Source organism: Cyprinodon variegatus, unplaced genomic scaffold (genome assembly GCF_000732505.1).
Source record: "Cyprinodon variegatus isolate N-32 unplaced genomic scaffold, C_variegatus-1.0 Scaffold372, whole genome shotgun sequence".
NCBI classification, from domain to species: domain Eukaryota; kingdom Metazoa; phylum Chordata; class Actinopteri; order Cyprinodontiformes; family Cyprinodontidae; genus Cyprinodon; species Cyprinodon variegatus.
Window position 1 is genome coordinate 20,342 of NW_015150825.1, and position 22,262 is coordinate 42,603.

General features: G+C 35.3%; 1 protein-coding gene across 2 annotated transcripts in view; it reads left to right on the forward strand.

The window, feature by feature from the left end:
* cntnap2 (contactin associated protein-like 2) overlaps window positions 1-22,262 on the forward strand; it is a 219,357-nt gene that overhangs the window by 18,956 nt on the left and 178,139 nt on the right. For both annotated transcript variants that reach the window (XM_015386616.1, XM_015386617.1), the window contains exon 6: window positions 12,429-12,578. In XM_015386616.1, coding sequence (XP_015242102.1) covers window positions 12,429-12,578 — 150 coding nt within the window. The remainder of the gene's footprint in view (window positions 1-12,428; window positions 12,579-22,262) is intronic.

The window sequence follows — 22,262 nt, forward strand, 5'->3', positions numbered from 1 at the left end:
GAACTTTAGTCTCATCTTTTTATTTGTAATGGCAAAAGTTTGTCCTTGCATTCCATCCAGAAAGGTCAATTTGTATATTCTTTTTCATTATGTGGTAAATAGTGAGAGCCTACTGAAGGTTCTTTAGTAGACATGCTCCCTGTATCTTGGGATGGCTGACTTCAAGCCATTTTAATTATAGTATTCTGTCCTATGTCACTGGTTATGAGAGCACTAAAATAAATGTCTTGGAGGTGATAGCTACAAGTTGGCCTCCACCAGCACTCACTAGTGGATTTTAAAATGAACTCCAAAATACACTGCACTGTGATGTAATGTGCTCTCCTTAACGTGCACCTGTTAAAAGAAGAACAGCATTTTGCACCAACTGCAGATGTGCAAGTATGGATTGGCTTACTCCTAAATAAAGGGAGTTACCGTAATGAAGAAAGGAAATGTAGGCAGGGATTACTGTTTCTAACTACTGTCTTGAAATAATATCTTTTAGTTTTGCAATTTTTACCTTAAAATCATTGTCCATCTTAAAACCAAGCTTCATGGAGGGAGACTGACTTTCTCCAATTGTTCAAAAAACAATCACTTCCATCTTTTTTTCATCAAAATGCAGGAAATGTTGTGCCATCAAAGCTTTAATACCTTTAAGACATAATAAAATGAATAAAAAATAAAAGTAATTTGATGGACCAGCCATCATTGGTTTTAAAGCCACATAGATTTGGCAATTAACAGCAAAGCAGTGGAAGGATATACTATATAAAAATAGACACCAAAAGAAAGAGGTATAGGAAAAGATCAAAGATCCCAAAATTGACCTCTGGGGAGCACCACATGACAGCGGAGCAGAAAAGGATTCAAAATCTCAGTTTTTTTTACTGAGAATGTCCTGCCTTTCAGATAGAACCTGAACCACTCCAGAGCATTGCCACCAATGCCTACTTTGTTTTGTAGGGAGTCAAAAAAATGCAAGTGTATTTTATATTGCAATATAATAATACATTCACATTACAAAACTGAGCACACAGTTTTAGTTAAAAACATAAACTTTTCGTTTCTTTTTAACAGCCTGACAGCCTTTCAGTTGCAGCATGCTAACAGTAAGAACCTCTGGTGAAAAAAGCTTTGTGTTACCTGCAGATTGGTTTTTAACCATCCCAGGACCTGGATATTTCCAAGTCGTTTCATATGCACTTTGTCCTCTGAAGGCAGACTTTTACTGCTGTTTTTATTAACATAATTCCCTTTCTTTATGGTGTCTCTTTTTTTCCTAACAAAAAGGAAACAAAGAGACAGGTCTCCATAAAAACAAAAAAAACAAAAAGAAAAAAAACAAAACAGCACTGGCTCGATGCTGATACAACAGCTGCCCACATTTCAGTCAGACTGAATCTCTGGAAGCAATTGTGTAGGAGACACATCTCCTATATTTCTTCAAACAGAAGTAGCAAATCTGCACAACTAGCCATGTGCACACTCTAAGCAAGCACCTAATTGACCAACACAACTAACAAAACACTGGACTAAGCCAAACAAAGCTGCTATATAAATGAGCTGCAGGTTCACCCCATCCCCCTTCATAAGCAGAAATACACCAAATTTAGAAAGAAAATGTGTTTTAACATCTCTTAAAGTGTCATTTAGAATAGTGGTACTCACACCCCTAGCGGTCCACGAGTGCATTGCAATGGGTACATTAAAATATTTTATTTTTTAGGTAGTAACATAAAATACGGCTGGGATCTGTTTTGTTTTGTGAGGACCCAATTGGAAAATTAAACAAGCATTTTTTTCAAACAAAAAAAATGTTTCTTATATGATAGAGTTCAACTTCAGCTTTGACACTCATCAAAACCAAGCAGAGAGAAACAGTTTTTTCCACACTTTCTGCTTAACCACTGTCCTTTCTGTTGTTAATCCGATATTAAAGTTTGGCAGACCATTCCAGAGACATCAGTGAAAGATGCTGCAACAGGAACTGAAAGCTGTAGAGAAAAGAGAAGCAGACACAACAACAATGTACTCATTCATAATAACCGTTCCACCCAGCTGCCCTTGGTCATTTAACATTAATGAGCAATGCTGAGGAAAAATGTTGTGAATTTCTTTCATTACAAATGAAGTTTTTTATGTTTGTTTGTTTTTTCTCCAAAAACTATACATAGTACTCTTTAACTGCAATAAAATGTGTGGTAAAATTATCATGGATAGTATTTAAAAAATGTAAACTAGCCTTACACTAACCCTACCATGCATGTTGTTCAGTGAAAATCACCATTAATAAAAAATTATATATGAGTTATTCATGCAACTTTATGCAGATTTAAGATATTTTTCCGAGAAACAAAAACACCAGTAAATCACAGCGTGATGCAGTTCTTCTTCAGATTAAAATCTGCACTGCAAAAACAATCTAGAAATAAGTACGAATTTCTTATATTAAGTGCATTTATCCTTACTTTAAGTAGGTAAATGAGATAGTTTGCCAATGGAATGGGTATTTTTGCTCTTAAAATAAGACAATTAGAGAATATGCACTTGAAATAAAACAATGTAATTGTGTTTTCTTATATTAAATCTAAATTGTCTTGTTCCATTGGCAAAATGTCTCTTTTACCTCCTCAATTCAAGAACAAATGCACTATTTAAAGAAAAAATGACTTATCTAGATTTTGATTATTTTTCCAGTGTACTTTCCAACCTATTTTTCAAATTTATAAATGGCTACAAACCATTTGAAAAGATGATTTTTTTTTTTTTATTCTAAATATTTTTACACTTTTCACACTGCCAATTTGCCCTTTTACTAAAAGTGTTTAGTTAAATTCTTTAATGGTAATAGTACATCTTCATTCATTCATTAACCAGTTTTCCATGCTAGAACTGTGTATCCCTGTGTGCTTTTTTTGCATACTTCACTTCACAAGCAGCATGTCGGCTTGAAGTTATTAGATAAGCTTAAAATGCTGGATTTCTATCAGTTACACATGAGATGAACTGCAACGTCCACACAGGAAGCATTTGGATTACAAAATGGAAATGCTTGGGGCACAGATTTAAGAGGGGAGCATCACTAGAGCCACCCTCAATATAATGCCAGATAGTTTCTTTACTCTTGGATGTGTGTCTGTATCCCTGTTTTTTATGCAGATTTCTGTTTTTACTGATCGAGTATATGTGTGTGTGGCAAAGCTTGTTATGGCTAAATTAGAGGCCTTATAGAACTGGCTTTAAGGTTGTCAAAATGTTTTATATACCCTTTTAGGGCCCCAACATTTTTATTACAGAATTGATGTTTGTTGTGCATACTTAACCAATTGAGAGAAGTGATGAGAAACAGAAGAAAAAGAGCTCAGTAAAAAGAGGAGCAGAGAAAGGGGAACGCTCTTCACAGAAGTCTGTTCTTCCACACCATGTTTTCTTTATAAAGATACAGAAATTTGGCACTAAAACCTAAATCCTCTTTTTGTGTCCTACTAAAATTATGACAAAGCCTACAATAAATCTCTGTACCATTAGATAACTTCATAATTTATCTTCTTAAATTTGTGAAATGCAAAATAAGTTAGTTCTTTATTTAAAGTATTGTTACCCACCACAGCCGAAGAGAAGTTAGTAACTGAAATAGAAAGGATTAATTAGGGAGTTGCTCTAAAATTGATTGATTCTATTTCAAGTTAATAATGAAAATTTTGATCAACTAATAATTAAATTATTTAATGTTTAACCAGTTTTTACTTGTATTAGAGGTTCTAAGATGATGTGTTTTTTTTTTTGTTTTTTTTTTACAGCATACTGAAATTACAAAAGAGGAGCACATCATTTTATTTTAACAATTATTGGTGCAAGCTGTATTAAATAATTACACAAACAATCCATAAGTATCATTATAAATGAATGCCTATAGGCCAGGCCCGTAATAAAATCATAAGTAGAATTGCCTACCCATAGAGCATTTTGTGTGAAAAAATTGAAAAGTAGATTTTCCTTAAAACCTAGTTTTAACATTTCATCTTTCTAAGCATTTTTTTTAGGTAGTATTGTCCCATTTGAGTTAATGATCATCTCCTCCTGGTGGTCTAGAACATTTCTGTTATCCGAGCTTGTTGATAGCTTTTCTTTATTTGTAGCTGTTTTTTCTACCTGCTCTATTTTCCTTTGCATGTGTTTTGTGAGTTAGCATCATTCATGTGTTTACTTCACGTTTATTTTTTTGCACCATGTTTACACTTTGCTTTTTTATTCAAAGTCAATGCAGCCTTCCACTTTTGGAGCATATTTTCTTTTGCATGCATTTTATCTGTTGTTTATTTTTTGTTGTTTGCAGTACTTCTTTTCTTTCTGCACGTTTATGTATTTGTAGTGTTTTTACCCCCTGGGCACAGTTGGCATTCCTCCTGCATGATTATTTCTCTTACAAATATCATGGTCTGGCTCTACTTAAGGTTAACAGCACCATCCTTTTCAGGATAGTTGCCACAATAAAATACTAAAAGGGTGTGCATGTCAACATACAGTATGTTGTTAATTAATAGATTCGAACTGATTTTAGTCATGATTAACTAAAAGTGATTAATAGCATGTTTTTTGTTTGTTTTTTTGCATCACTTGTTACGGGTATCCGGTTATTTTCTAGAGTGGTACTTTGCTAATTTAACCAAACTACAAGCTTTGCCATTGTCACATAATCTAATGTTGTTTTCTATCTAGAGGGTTATTTTGGGTATAAATGGGCATGTTAGTTTCTTAAGACTTTTTCTCATCTACTACATAATAGTTGATTGTTTTACAACTTTACTAATGTAGCTTAAAGTCATTGAGGGAAATGGAAAGTTTGAAAAGTCCCATTTGGATACTTAAACTGCAAACTTATTTATTAAGAGAAACTTAATTAGTGCTTTAATGTTTCCTCCTCCTGCAAACATCCCAACTATAGATAGGAAAATTACATCAAATTCCAAACACCTGGACAGTGCAGATGGCAGGAAAATGTATGTTACAATTGCATTTTTATGATTAACGTCATAGAACCAATATTTGGCCTTTCCCCTATGGAAATGACACAATAGATCTATATAACAATAGATCTACAAGGACTGATTAAGTTTAAATATTTTTCTTTTTGCAGTCTGTTAGATATTTCAGATGCGCATTAAGTATTATTTTCTTTAACTTACCTAGGTTTTTTTATGTTTTCTCCAGAATTAGTTATCTGAAGGACTTAACTGGAGATTTTGTTTGCTGAAGCATTCCTAGGGTATGTTAAGACATTTACCATCATTTAGTTATTAGATCTGCTGATATTTCTGAAATTGAATGTGTTTTTTTTTTTCTTTGTTTTGTCATTGGACGTACGTAATTTGCTTTTGTCCTATTTCAAACTTTACATACCTGTCTGGTGTTTCATTAGCAATTGATGAAAATAACCTTTAAAGTTTTGAATGTCTTGTTAAAAAACAGTTTTGTCTTTTCATTAAAAATGAGGTATTTTTATTTAAATGCCTACATATTCAATTCTTTCACAAAAGGTTAATTAAAATCCATTAATAAGAAAGTCACCAGACCTCTTAGTCTTGTGGGAAAATACACATAGACCACACTGCCCTTTGATCAATGCATTTGCAATGAATATCTGCTGAGATGTATACAAAACTTATGATGCGTTGACAACAAATGCAATGTCAGCAACTTTTCAGCTTTGTTTGCACAGTTTTGCTTTAATGAAATTTCTCCAAGACTTTGTTTGGTCAATGTGGACAATGCTTCACTTGTTTCACAGATAGGGCTTGTATCCACCTGGCTGTTGTGTGTTCAACTTAACATACCGGACCTAGAATTCACCAAGCGTGTCACAGTGGTTTTTATGTGAAAAACAACAACAGCGCCACCGTCCCTAGGTCCACCATATTCTCCATACACGCTCCCAGTTCAGAGAGTGTAATGACCTCAGAACCTTAGACCCAATATCCAAGCAGACAAATCAGGACAGTTTTCAAACAAGATTCGTTCCAAATTTAAGCGAGCAGCTGTGCGTCAGCGAGGAGGATAACCGGATTCTCTGCAGAGACAGGAAACTCAGGCAAGTGACAAGAATGTTGAGCTGATCACGACTAGGAGCAAAAGTCACTCACCTGGATGAGAGTTCAGTAGGGAGTTCCAGAGGGAGAGGAGGAATCCGGGGGAAGATTCTCCACCGCTTGAGGCCGTAACTACTTTTAAGCTCAGAGTGAAGAGAAGCAGGCACCAGACAACACTGAGGAGCAACAGTGTCCGTGAGGGATTATCCAAAGCCGAAGTACAATGCAAACCAGGTTGACAGACCAGGAGATCAGAGAGCCGAAGAGGTACCGAGGGAGAATCCAAGCCGAGGTCAGTGACAAAGTCGAAGTTCAGTAACCAGCAGAATCAAGGAAGTCAGTCCAAAAACAAAACTGAAAGAGCAGACAGGGACAAGGCATAAACATGAATATCCAAAGGGAGAAAACAGGTCAGAATCAGAATCACTTACTTGAACCCTAGAATTAATTTACCAAAAACAGCTCAAATAATCCGGCAATGATGGTAGGCAAGTAAAAAACATAAATAGCTGAAGGGACCAGGTGAAACCGATCAGCGATAATCAGCCACTGGGCGAATTAGACAGGTGAGCAGGAGCAAATGAAACCATCAGCGCCATGACAGAGAGTCCATGAGCTAAGCCTGGATCACAAAGCCCTCTAGAGCCAGGGGCAGAGCAGAGAACAGTGGAGCTGATCAGCTATAGAGGTGGCAGGCCTGGACTTGATCTGGAGCTTCAAGAGCTTCACTGTTTGCCTTAATTGCGACATTCACATTGCTAGTAATGTGTCCTTCACATCATTTTACTTCTGAATGTGTCTCTGCATTGGAATACAAAAATGGTTTTGGTCACATAATTTGTATTTAATGTCTATGGCTGTTGTTAGATTTACAGTATAATTTAATTTCTTGTTTTTGTAAGAGACTCAATGTTAGAGGAATATTTATTTCAGCAGTGTTCTGTTTAATACTACAATCCTTACAGTAATGCAGAACTGTGGCTTGGTGTCTCCACCAATATTTGTTAAGGACTTGTAACAAGTGAATTTCCAGTACTGAATAATCTAAATTATAGGCAGTAATGGCTTAGAAGAGAGCTTAGGTAGAATTTGGACAAAGTAAGCTTTTGAATTACTGGAAAGGAGGGATTAAACTCTTAAATAATGCATTTGGAAGAACACAAAAATAAACACATTTACATTTTTTACTCAGTATAAAGTTCCAGACAGCATAAGATAAAACTTTATCTGGGATCAAGAAGGGGAGATGAGTCAATTTTCTGTGCAAAGCAAAGTTTGATATTTTGAAATGCAGGACAGTAGCTACAGTTTTACTGTTGTCTAAGGTCGAGACAATTGGCATTATCTGGAAAATGTAAAAAAGGTAAACATAGTGGTGGACGAGGAGGCTGAGTTTGACAGTGGAAGGACTAATGAGCGATTTGATGGTAAGAAGAGTATAGGCATATAATGGTAAATCTTTAAACAATAACCTGACCTTCTGATCCTTGGGAATATCAGAAGCAGGAAATGTTTGGGATTTTTATGTGTTATGTTTAAATTCTCTTCAGGGTCATTTTGGTTTGCTTGTATCTGTGATGTTGCAGGAAATAAGGATGGGATGAAGAGGGCTGTTATCCAAAGAATAACAAGCCAAAAAAAAACAAAACAAGAGGCAGCAGAAAGGTGTTACTTGTGTAATCTAAGTGGTTGGGTAAGAGGAACACACAGACCAGAGGGTATTTTCCTAATCATGTGTTCACACTGTTCATTTCTTTGTCGATTTAAACCTGAAGTTGAGATGAGCTCGGGACATTTTACCATTTTAAGCAATGGACCATCTTAGAAGGAAGGCTGTGGATGCTAAAGATATCACGGATGAATAAGCCAGCAATTTCAGTAGCCGGTGGAAGTTTTGAAAGAGCGACTAAATCGCAGGCTTTGGAGAACAACAATATTGAGAACAAATGATCTGTTTTTATATATCGAGAGATTGATAGAAGTCACTCTTCTTTGTTTGTAGCAGTTTTCCAGACGTTAGCTTGTGTACATTGCAGCCTAGTGCATAGCAAAAAGAGATAATGACTTTACATACTGAACTTTAGTTTTGATAACATTCAAATGCAAGTCAACGATTTCCATGACAATATCACAGTTAAATTTCACATCAATAGATTGGTGATGATAGTTTGAAAGACTACACAAGACGTTCTCAGATTTTTATTTGGTTCTGCCATCAGATACATGTACTGGTATATAACATTGGTATATATACTTATATGAGGTCTAGTGTGACGAAAATGGTAATTTTATCAGTGAATTACAGGACTGCTGTATGTGTGCCATAAAGCAGCGTTTTTTTCATTGCATGTTTTTTTTTTTGTTTGTTTTGTTTTTTCCCGGATCTGCACTAGACTTCCACAGCAGGAAATACACAAACACCACAGTTTTGTGTCTTTTTTAGTACTTCTGAACTTTAGGTGCAAAATGAGAAACCAAAATATCCGCAGTTGTTGCCAAAAGAGTACATGGTATATTGCCAGAGGATGGAGATATTCTGTGCACATATTTGGGTCGTCAAAAAAAAAATTGTATAATCATATGTGGCAAAAAAAATGTCTTTGCAGGGGGGCAAAAATTAATGCACACAAAAAAGGGAAGAGGGTGTCATTTCTTTACACTTTCGCTGCATCCATGTTCAGTGTGAGCGTGTCTTGCAGGTCAGTAACTCGATGCAATTAACTTGTTTTTCTCTATGATAGAAACTTTTAACCAATCTAACTGTATTATCTCTGTAAAGTGCCTTGAGATGACTTGTGAGTATGTACTGTATAAATAAACAAACTCAACTTAATTACAATGAAACCAAATTGAAAAAAATATGGAATATTTAGGCAAAAAACAAAAACAAAAAAAAAGGATATAAAGAGACATTAGGTGGGGGTGGGATGGGGGGGTACAACAGGTTTTTTTTTTCTCCCTCATTTAATAAATCATAACTTTGAATTAGGACATTTGCATTTGATATTCTTCTACTTTTGTCATTAGCACTTTGTAATAGGCTGCAAGGCACACTATATGTGTATATTATTTAGTATTGTAGATATTATGCATTAAATTATTGTCATTACTGTATTACCACCACTTCTATGAAAAAATTTCTTCCTTTTTTCTTCCATCTTCTGAACAACCACCCAATGTGTCTCTCTCTGGGTTTCTAGTTAATTCCAAAAATTCCTCAGCATTACCCTCTATTTCACCACCATGTATCTCAGAGCTCTAATCTCTCCCCGGATGTTATTTCCAGTTTGTCTATCCATCTGTAAACTGTGTTAAGAGGTTTTACCCTTTTATTCTGCATTTCTTCAAATCCAGGGGGCAAAAGTACTAGTAGAGGAGAATCCTCATTGTAAGACCTCCTTTTTCGGCCAAAGGTTAACCTTAGAGAGCCAATTTGGTTATTGGGTTAATGGTTACAATGATGGTTATTCGTTATTATTTTGTGTATATGTACTGTATCCACACTTGAAATTGACACTGACCATTGGTGGGGTCAAATGTATTTTTCTTTCTGTTTATGGCAGATGGTTAATGCCTCTTTACCATAATAAATACTTTCTGATTCAGTCTTTACAGCTGATTTAAAGTTTCAATTTCACTTTAATATAGAGGGATGTATTTAGTGGATGCTTTTGAATATCTTTAAAAAAAAATTAAACTGGATTGTCTTGGCATGCATTGCATTAATTCTATTAGAAAATGTATGTCGAAACTTAATACTCAATACTAAATTTGAGACCAATATGCGATTAAAAAATACATTTTCTTTTTTTTTATTGTTTTAATGCCTGTCATCATCAGATGGTATTGATATTTCCAAGTGTAATTGCAAGCTGTTTAATGTGACCAAATAAAATACTTTCAGTTTGAATGTTGTGTATTAAGATTAATAAATAATGTATTTAAGATTATTAAATAAAGTTGATATGGTTAGATTAATTAACTTACAATTTCATATTTAAATGTATGCACATATTACATCATTTTTCTATTATTTTGACACTGGAAAAAAAACTATATCAGCAAAGATATGATTTATCCTTTTTTCTGTCCTAGATAAAAATCTGTCACTCAAGTGTTCTTCATATCAACAGAATATGACAGACATTAAATTATTCATTATTAATTGAACTTGAAACTTGAAAAAAATTTTCTCAGTTTCTGAGTATTTGTAAATGATTTTTTATTCCTGTTCTGTTTAGCAGTTCTATGAACTTAACACCACGGAGAAGATAGCCAGCGTAATCCTGGAATAAACTTAAAGAATAACATCTTCTAACCACAATGTCTCACATGGAAGCATTGAAACTGACAGGGGCACCAACCCGTAGGTAAAGAGACATGCAGCAGATCCATTTCACCTGTCTGCACAGCGGTTGGCAGCTAACACTTTCAGTCACGCTGGGAAGGACTGACTCCTGCTGTCCAGCTAAAAACAACAACTGCTATTTCCCTAAGATATTATACTTATCAGGAATTTTAGATAACACCCTGTATGTAACATTTTGCATGATTAAGCACTTTGATTTTATGTTTTGCATGCAAATTGGTATAATTCAATTTAGGGTAACCAGAAGCCTGTAAAGTCAGTGTTTGCAAGAAGAAATGTTAAAATGGTAAATCAATACTGCTAGAAAAAGAAAGTTTCAATCTTTTCTGAATATCCAAAAGAGGGATTTTAATGCATAAAAACAAGTGTACAATCCTAACTGTGAGCAACAGATAAAACTCATATTTTAAAATATCTGGTTATGGTTTTATACTGGCTTTTGTTAGTCTGAAAATACTGTACCACCACTATCCGCTGAGCTCCGTATTCCAAGCTAATGCAGGTGAAGCCATCAGGGGACAGTAGGTTTTATAGTGTCTATTTTGCATTGCATTAGAAAGGTTATAAAAGATATATGATGCAACACAATGCTTGTGGGAGATTTAATCAAAACCAATACACAGACGGACAGAATGTTATCAAGCTGCAGAGAATTGTCTGCAACTACTTTTTGGTTCATAGAATTCAGAAATGACCAGAAACAACATTATCATCTGTTTTTTATTTGTCAGAGTTGTGTACATATTCTTGTGTTTGTGCATATATAACCTGCTGTTGCCTGAACATGCCCACTATGATCACACTCCCAGCAGGTGGGTATTTTGGCCCTTAATTTCTTGGGTTACTGTATGACCGAATACATATCCACACATACACTAACGCTCTAGGTCTCCCTGCTGTGAAGGGGTTGATTAGTGTGGGCTCCCCGCTGACATGAAAGCAAGGATCATCAAGTGCATTCTGGGAAGAAATAAACAAGGGAAATGTGTGTCTTGAAAGTGCTGTAGACTCACACAGATGCTGCCAAGCACATAGTAAAAGAGCTAACAAAAGCTAGCAGATGCTCTCACACATATGGTCCAAAATGTATTGACACAAGTAGCATGACAAGTTATGTGTATTGATTGGCTGGTAGATCCACACTGAGGGTGATTTGCAGATGACCGTACCTTGAACCTTTGCTGCAGTGTCCTCGGTATTGATATATTACAGCAAGAGGAGCACTTAACTGAATACAACTGAACAAAAAAGGAATCATATTGTGCTTGATAGGCAGAGGAGATGGGTATAAAGATACTTGGAAAAAATAAGGAAAAAGTTCACTGCTGAGACAGAGAGGGAAATAAAGACATAGGTGCAAAGATGCAGGAAGAATGGATCAGGCTTGGTGTCACTAAAGGTGATGTATAGAAGAGAGGGTGAGGAGAGTGAGCGGTCTTCTCTTTCAGCTCCACTAGTAATACCCCTTTCTAAATCATCACTCATATTTAATGGACAGCTACAACGGAAAGAAGGAAAAGGAGAACCCGTACCTCGTATTCCTCCAGCATGCACCCTACCCTGACATAAATAGAGAATGACACACATTAGAGACGAAGAGGCCCCGAGACTGAAAGGTGCCTGAAATGGGGAGAAGGATAGGGGATTGAAAGCAGGAAGAGTTCTTGAAGACTTGAGGGGCAACCAGGTGCAAATGTATCTGAGGTATAAGTAAAGTGCTTTTAGATTCACATTACCAGACACACAAAAGTGCTTTCAAAGTGGAGAGGAAATAACCCTCTTTCTTTTAATGCCCGTGTAATACAACCATAATATTCATCATTTTATAGAGCATATCATTCGTGATTTATTTCATACCAGACAGTAATTTGAAAACATGTTAAAAAGATTGTCTTCAAGCTTTATAAAATGCTTATAAAAAAAAAAAAAAAAAAGTTGAAGTTATGTTTTTTAAGAATATATGTGTAACATCTTACCCATATCTCCAGGCTCCGGTCTCAATGATGGCCAGTGGCATGCTGTACGTCTGGTGGCCAAAGAGAACTTTGCCATGTTGACAGTGAATGGCGAAGAAGCGTCCGCTGGGCGTTCCACCTCCCCTCTCAGCATCACTACGGGAGGAACCTATCACTTGGGAGGTAAGGGAGCCCCTAACACCATCACAGCAGGGTTGACATGCACAGTGCACCATTTCCTTTAAGCCCACAGCAGGTGACAGAAATACACCAAAGTAAAAGATGCTGGAAACAAAAGGCTTGAAAGCTCATTTGTACTTTTTACTCATTTTTTATTTCAGGGGTCCAGCTTCCACAAAGTAGTGTCTTCAGAGTTTTTATTAGAAGTGTTTAAGGATAAATTATGCAATGAATTACATTTTTTTATGAGAAAAAGACTGAAAAGAAATACTTATCTCTCCAGCATTTTTGTTTCTTACTTTAGTTTCTTAATTACATCCTATGCGAGAAGTTTTCATTCTGCTTGAATTTTTCACATTTTGTCACATAACACTTTCTTGCCACCATGTATTCTATTATAGCAAGTTTAAGTGCCTCCCTCTAACCACTGTTTGAACAGTCTAACAAAGAGAACTCAACTGCAGTAATACACATTGCAGTTAAGTAATCTAGAGTCTTATTTTATCATAAAATCACCACCTTTATAGTAGAACTATTATAAGTTCAACTGTTTATTATACTTTGTAATAGAATCCAGCATTGCCACTTGTAATTTCTTATATTCACATCAATTGGTCATCTATGCAGTTCATATCTACCAGCCAAAGTGCAAATGTGGTTCAATCAGATAAGCAACGTCTTTCAGATGCCTGCAGAGTCTGTTATTTGTTGTTGTCAAATGCATGATGGACTTTTAGTGGATTTTTTTTTAAAACAGTGGTTTTGTCCTCCACCTTATATGGACTAGCTGTCTGAAAGGCTAACTGCTTAAATCTTATGTCCTTTTGGATAATCGGCTAATGTCGAAAAAGACACAATGTATTCTTTCTGTCATTTTCTTTAGATAAAAATTGCAATAATACATTTGTTCCCATGATAACGTATCATCATTTTGTGGTCTTCTTTGTCTTTTTGCAAGTAGGTATGTCTGTATTACATGACTCATATAACACTATTGAAGCGTTTCCAGCTGAAAAAAACACTTAATGCTTGCAAAAAGTTTTTGAAAATTGATGCTTCCATTAATCAAATTCAACTCAGTTTATTTATACAGTGCCAATTCACAACCAGTTGGTTGTAACCACTCATTGACTTGCAAGACTTGCTCCTCTTGGATGAGCTTGAGGCGATGAATTTCGCTTGCATGTTGTCATTGACTCTTCAGCAATCCCTCAAACTTAATCAAACTTATATTTATAATTACAATTTGCACAACTTCATGGTCGATGGAGACAGCTACTTATTCTGTTCCTGGTTAGTTGTTGAGTTTCAGTGTACAGACATGATTTAAGCGATCTTCTCTTTAAATTAAACAACTGAACAATGTGAGATGTTCAAAACTCACAAACCTGGTTTCCTAGCCATGACCTGCCATGTTTTTTCATCCACGTGTTGCTCTACGTAACACCAAAATCTTTCATTCACATAAAATTTTCCCAAAGTACAATACGGTTTTGTTGTTTTAATGTACCGGTAATAAAATGTGAAACATTTCAAGGGATGTGAATAATTATGTAAAGCTATTTATTCTGATCATATTAACTATCATCCCAAAACTACTTTATTAAAAAGACAGGTCTTTCACAATTTTTGCCTACAGTAAATGATACCATTAAATTTTGCTGCTGTGGATATTTTCCCCAGTAAAAACAGTTCAGCAACTTATAATCCACCACAGATCCACCCATAGAGAGCATGGGCAGCATCTTTAATCTGTCTGAATTAGAAGTATGCCGGGTTAATGACGCCAGACACTGGTATCTGTCTGCTAAACGATGTGGGTGCAAGTGGGCTCTGTATGAAATTACAGTAACTGAGAGAGATGCTGTGGGTCTGATTGCTCCATCATGCCTAGGTCTCTTCTCCCTGGCACAGCACAATCTCCTCAATCAAGAAAGCTCTTTTCCTCAGACTAGTCAATAAGCATCAGGGCACTATACACAGACACACATACACACACACACATCAAGGTCCTTTTACATTGTTGTCTGTTTTAATTTATTACTCACTAAAGTTGAATGATTGTTTCAACTCCATTGTGACTCTCACTTTTGTCAGTTTGCAACTCTGTGAGCCTGAGTGTAGCACTAGTTTTAGCAGGTTCAGTTCTTTCTTTTTTTCCTTTTTGATTTGATCAGGGTTTTCTGCAAAGGCTTACACTTAAATCCTTAACAGTCCTTCATTATTATGCTTCAATCTAGTTTCTCTTTCTATTCCACGTCTGTTTTGTCTGGTCTCTCCCCTTTCTTTTCCCTCTCATCTCCAGTCTCTATTTTGATTGAATTAGTGATTGATTGATTTTAGTAAGCAGAGCTGTGAATCGATAGAGGCTTGGAAGAGAGGATATCTGTAATGTCTTTACTCCTTGAAGAGGGCATTGGAGGAAGATGAATAAAGTAAGAACGTCTGCAAAGATAACAGAAGAAATAGTAAAAAAAGGGAATTATATATATATATATATATATATAATTTTGCTCCAAAAACAAAATGATATTATAATTTTTATCACAACTTATCACAGCAAATATAGCCTAACAAAGACACTGTAATTGAACACAAGAGCAGCACAAGGATCAGATGCTTCCGTACAAACTTTACTTGACGTGGACAAGCATCAAAAATGAAGCAACAGATGCTTCTTTGCTGCTCAAATCGAGTTCTGTATAAATGTAGCATAATACTTCTGGACTTTTTTTTAGGCCAATTCTGAAGCTGTCAATAGTCACTGCTTCCTCCCTCTGGTTTAGGGGGGAACTGTTTCTTCTAACAAATAATGTTAAAGAATCCTTAATAAAAATTCGCCATGCGATTATGATGTGGATCGTCATCAGAATTTAAAGGATTTCGACTTGGACTGAGCTGCAGCTTTGGTAAAAATGTCATTAAAATTCGTTCAGAAAAATAAATACACACAAACTCGACTAAAATCATACCCTCCTTGTGGAGATAACAAGTTAGAGCAAATGTGGAGGATAAGATTCATATAAAGATTATTACATGCATGATTTATGTGTATTTCATAAGAGGAATGTGTGTTTATTGTGGTATTGCTTCACTACCATGAAAAAAAGATACTGACATTGATTTATAAAATCTATGTCTAATATATTCTAGATAACTTGTATTTATACACTTAATGTATCTCTACAATTCAGAGGAAAACAAACATTTGTTTGTGGGCTTTTCCCTAAAGGCAGAGGCAATATGAGGGCTGAAATAGCAGCAGCTGGGACTGGGGCTTTACTTGTTAATTTTACATGATATGATGAATGCTGAAGAGCTGTGAGCCTGATGATAAACACAAGTTTGAAGGCTGCAGGGGATACAAAGCTGTTGACTATTACTACAAAGCAATTGTTAGGACACCGATTCTCAGATTTAGAGGGAAATTTAGGAAGACAGTTTTGTACCATTTAAACATGAAATATCTACTGTTTCAAATATGTAAGACATATTTTGATATGAATTAAAACTAGAAACCAACAACAAAGGACAATGTTACCCTGTCCCCTTTTTTGTCTTGTCCAACAAGTTTGTTGGTCTGATCCTGTTGTTTATCACCTCGTCACTGCATTTGTCTCACTCTGCAAACTTTGTCACTAACCTGCATTGCAAATGGAGGGGGAGCAGTATTATCTAAGAATGACGACTTTGCACATACGATACATGGTTTACATATAAAGAATAACCTATTGCATGGAGAAAAACAAGTACAAGTGAGCACTTACCCTTCTGAACAGCTAGAGCAGTTTTTTTTTTTGTTTATGGCAGGTTAGGTATATGTGAATCCTTAAAAAAGGACATAAAATTGTTACAATAACAATTAATCTTCCAATTATTAACATGACTGCACATATCAGTTATTTTAATTGTCTATGGCTCATCTTTGGCCGAAGAACAGAATCAGAAACAGCACATCAAGGAATTAGAATTTAAAAAAGCATCACTACATGAAATTCTGGAAGTAGCTAATTTCCCATTGCATAGATGGAACTGCTATCCCACAGGTCAGATTTGCATCCTGCAGCTTAATCAGCTATGTGCATGGACTGTTAACGCAAACTATGTCTTCAAAACTGCCAACATGCAGCAGAGCGGGCAGTTTAGCCAATTTAAGCTGAAAACAAGGAAAAGAAGGAAACAGTTATTAAGCAACTTAACATTAGGTCTTGTTTGCTTGTAGTTTGACCCCATTTGAATATATTGCATGCAGACTAGTGTGTGTAAACTTGACCAGTTACACATAAGTCAGAAGTGGGTGAGACACATACTCTTTCTACCAGTGTTCCGGATTTATTTCTGTTTTGTTAATGAGGTTTTAAGGTTCCTTTAATGGAATTTTCAATCTTTATTATTTTCCCAGAGAAAATACCTTAATATTTCTCTAATGCTTTGATTTTTTTCCTCCAAATTTGCAAAGTTTTATTAATGGTAAAAGGTGAATTATCTGTGTACGGCTGTTAAATAGTTTTTATTATTTAAGAGTATATTCTGAAATCACAGTACTTGTGGGTCCTGTATTCGGTTTTTAATGCTACCGAAGTAAACTATAGGCATATAAATGAAATGAAAATGAACATAATGAAAACTTAGTTGGTTTCTTCAAAGCCAGAAGAAAGCGATTGCCTTCACTGCGACTGCCTCTCCCCCTGTTGGTGTCAACTATTTTATGAGATTCCCCTTGAATTTCTGCAGCATTGATAAGCCTCTTCTAGCATTTAAGCCTACAGTAAGACTAAACAAAGTCAGGGACCTTTCACATCGGAAATGCACATTTTCGCAACTTAGACGCTAGCTATAAAGAATACTAAGTTGTTGTCGCTGTGCAAATTAGCTGCTAAAAATATCCACTTCTTCTCAACTTTGAGCAGAAATGATCATACCCTGTATCACATCAACGCTCTGCTGATCGGAGAAAGTAGGCTTGTTGTTTACTGGGGATGAGCAGCTGAATCCAGGTGGGCACTTGAATATGGAGGAGGGCAGGGGTAATATCACTGCATGTTTTGATGCAAGAATACCTTCATAACATAGTCAAAAGTAAAAAAAAAAAAGTATTTTTGAATATATTCCTTTGAATAGAACTATGTTATTATGACTTTTTCCTTTTCATGGTCTTCATTAAAATTCCACATAAAGAGAGCAAGAATGCATCCATTTAAATTTAGGGGTTTTAGATAGCAAGACTGAAAAAGGGCAGACTCTATACAAAATAAAATATGCAAATTATTTCACCATGTTTAATGTAAAATATATTTATATATTTCACAGTAGTCACTTAAATTCAGATTTTTTATCAACCATGACATCCCTATTCACTCACGTTAGCTTCAGAAATAATAAAACACTGTCAAATGGTTTAAAATCTGGCTTCTTTTTAGTTTCCTGAAAAGAATCTGTGGGTGTTTGACCGATCCATCTCCACAACACACATGCTAACATTAGTTTGGTCCTTTTGTGAGAATATCTGGAACATTATTTCAATCGCTCCAACCCATCAGAGGCTAATTTCCATCCTAGAACTGAGGTAACAGAATTATATATTGAATGTACAAAAGATAGTTTAGCCTTTAACTTGCCCTCAATTATTCTTTCCGATCACTCAACTTGATGAGTCAAACAGGCCAGGCAAATTAAGCTGTCCTAAAGCTCTCGAACAGTCTTTCATCAGCACTTCCTGTAAGTGAGACATTACATTCAGTGTGCCACAATTAGCAGAGACCTCTTTGTGTCATGAAGAGACTATGTTCTTTTCTATACATGACAAGACCTGAGATAATTGCTCTCGGTAATTTATGTAGGTCCAGTCATCCGTGTAGCCATCTGCTCCAAATCATGACGCTTTAAGGCACTCATTTGCTGTGTTTTCAGTTGAACTACTTATGATGAGAGACCACCGAAAATACCAGCAGGAACAAGTATGTTTTTTGTAATTTGTATTTTTTTTTTAATCTTTATATAAAAATGTCAGTAGTTGCTTTTATCCTAAAGTAGGCTGAGAGGAAATGGGGTTGAGAGAGGGGGAGGAGATGCTGTAAAAGTCAATGGGCTGCGCTTTGAACCAGTGACAACCGCTTTGAGGACTAAGGCCTGCATAAGGGGGTCAAACACTTTACCCCTGATCCCAGTTTTAATGTTATTTAAAGCGGTCTGTGGTTATTCTCCAAACCGGCAGCTAAATTACATTCTAATTGGTGTTGGCACAAACTAATTTGCACATGATCCTATTGTATTCCTATTCATATAATTTTTCTATTGCCGGAACTGGATTTTGGAATCAGTCTAATAAATTCTACAGCAGAGATTTTAAAGGACAAAAAAAATTTACAGTATATTTTCTCATTCCAACTGTTATTTCATTGTTTGATTTATTTTAATGGAGAGACAGTTTCATTCCTCGGAGGCTAACATATCTGCTTTAATTTAACCTGATTACAAGAGTTACATGTAAACATATACTAATCAATTCGGTTGCCCTACTCACCAGGCTTTAATGTTTTCATGAATAAAAGATTTTTCACAGTTAACTCAGAGATGGAGATATTAAAGCATTATACTAGTATATTAACTTGCTACGAGCTAAAAACATAGCTGTTTTGTGTTGTTTGGGTCATATGAACTTCTTTAAAGACTAAAGCTTTCTGACTATACTGTAACATAATACCTCAGATAAACTTACAGTAAATACAAAAGTAATTTTTTTTGCAATTATTGTTTTATGTTGTATACATGAGAATGTATGCAATTTATATACTACGATAGATGCCTTTATTTGAGACAAAGACAGACTAACTACTGTACCTGATCACTTAACCCTTACTTCCTGAATAAAGTAACATTTGTATAAATGTTCACATTTCTTAGATGTTAAACTATTTGTTTATTAGTTAAATTGAAAAAGACACATTTCAAATAAAGGTTGATTTTGAATATGCAAATTAGTTCAATTGAACATAACTTGGTTTAACCTGACCATTAGGTTCTTCAGATAGGACCCCTGTTTTTTGTTGAATATATGTCAAATGTTATTAGTAGAACTTTTTATTGTTATCATTGACAAAAGTTTTCCAGGTAGAGATTGAAAACCATGAAACAAAATTTGACCTTAGTGATCTGGGATACAGTGCCCTATGAAAGTATTCAGCCCCCTTGAACTTTTTTAACCTTTTGCCACATTTCAGGCTTCAAACATAAAGATATAAAGTTGTATTTCTTTATGAGGAATCAAAAACAAGCAGGACAGGGTGTTGAAGATGAACAAAATTTATTGGATATTTTAATCTTTAAAAAAGAGGCATGCCTCACTAAAGAGTGAGGCATGCAAAATAAATTGCTCCCTTTACTTTCAGTGAAGCAAACTCTCTCCAGACATTTACTGACTTAACTTCTGGAGAGAAGTTCCATAAAAACATGGGACATCAATGTAATTTTTTGTTAAGTACCCTTTGTTTGTCCACCATATACCCCCAATGAAAACAGTTGATTAAACCACTAACATCTCCTTTGAAAATACATTGAGAGCAACTTGCAGCAACTTTATAAAAAACATATTTTTCGGAAAGGGTCTGTTAACAATAAAACAGCAAGCTAACAATCTCTCAGCATCTTTCTTTCTGCCAAGCTACCAGCTAATATGCATTAAATATGTGTTCCATTCTTGAGGGGAACATCATCACACATTGATGTCTTTATGAAAGAGGCCTAAGTGTGTGATGGCTTTTTTTTTGGCTTTGAGAGCATGGATTGTTCATTTTCGCTGCTTGTGGAGATCCCTTTGGTTGAAGCCGGAGCCCCTGCAGAACAGGATGCAAAGTGGCAGAGAATTAGCATTTGAAGTGGTAGCAGCCTGGGGTGGGCATTATAAAGTTCTTGCTTTGGTATAAAGCTAGTTTAACCAGTCTTGCTTTATATTCTCTGATTAATACAGTATATATAACAGTCATATGAAAACCTTCCAAAGTTGCTACCCATCTCCTTGATGAAGGATACAGATATTTTGCCACTACAAAATTAAACAACAAGAGGCAATCTTAAATTATGAGATCCCAGAAGACCACTCTAAGAATCTGCAAAGATCATCCACATGGTTTCAGATTTTACATGTTTTCATCTCTTCCACCTGCTGCGAAGGGGTGTTAGTAAAGCAAACATTACTTAAGCAACATCTGACTTTCTTTATGTAATGTTGCTCTCTTAATTATTGGAATTATTTGTTTCTGCATCATGTTTTGGTGCTTGGACTGAACACCTACAGTATAAGCTAGTATAACTAAAAATAATGTCAGAAGGGATGTGCTTAAAGGTGTAATCATGGTATGTGATGCACAAATGTCACTAAGAAGGTTCAGAAATAACAATTAGACTTACTTGTAACATTCTGTATTCTGCATGGTATCACTTACCCCATTAAATGGATATCTCGCATGCTTATGTACTAAAAACCAAATTATCCATGTTCATTTGTTACATTTCATCACACAGATACTGGGAGATTGAATTATGCTGCTTAGACTAGGTCTGAAGGAGCGTGTTTTACTTGACCTTTAGAGTTTGATCTAATGAATTTAGTAAGCTCCACTGCACCTGGGTGATAAGTAATTTCATTCCAGGAAGGCATTTATATAAATACCTGACACACATTTGAAAGGATGGCATTTTAGGAAGTTTTCGGAAGCTAAATTGAAACTAGTAGAAAGAGAAAGTGATGGAATGTGGTTGCACTGTTGGGAAATTGATCTTATACATATGTATGGGTGCTTGGCTGTGTTTTTAAATATGAAAAACATAGGACCTCCCCCTTAAAACCAGATGTTTTAAGGGGAAAATGAAGGGACAAGGACATACATTCACAACTTTAAACATAGGGCTGGTTTAAAAATTCAGCTTTTCACCTTTTCAATTAGAGAGGTGTCAGTGCAGATATACATCTATGCCATTTATTATTTACTTCCTTTCTTATTTACCCTTGTGCTAATGAAGTTAGCAATAGTTGCTGAATTTGTGTCTATCCTATTGTCTATTGTTGCTCATCTTTTGTTAGACCTTTTTTTTAAAGCAGGCTGGAGAACCAAAAGCCTATTTTACGGGGAGTAGTTTTTCACTTCAGAAGCTGCGCTTGGAGAAACAATTAGGTGACTGACACAAGACATCCACAAATTGAATTTCTGAAGAGGCAGGCAGTCAGATCTTGCAACCAATGCAGTCTTTGCTACAGAAAAGGCAACAAAGCCATGCTTAAACAGGAAAAATAGGAGAGTTATTTAATCAGATATAGAGAAAAATATGTTTCTATCAATCTCTATATTGGTTTTGTAAGCTTGTTATCTCTTCTATCTATTTTATTACTCGAGATTTGTTAATTATTATTATTTAATTTATCTTCCCAATGTTTTTTTTAAATCATTTATTCATTTTAATGACAGTTTTCTTTTAGTTAGGCATCGTCTTGAAACATCACATGGTGGACATCTATCTAGGTCTTTTCCTTTTTTGCAAGATGGTTTAATGAATACATAAATTAGATTTTATTTATGTATATACAACTATATAGTTATATTTATCTCATTTGCATTCTTATGTCTGAAAAGTTTTCTGACCTTTTTTAAATACCGTCTCAGTTACCTAATTTGGGAATTGGTATTTTCTACC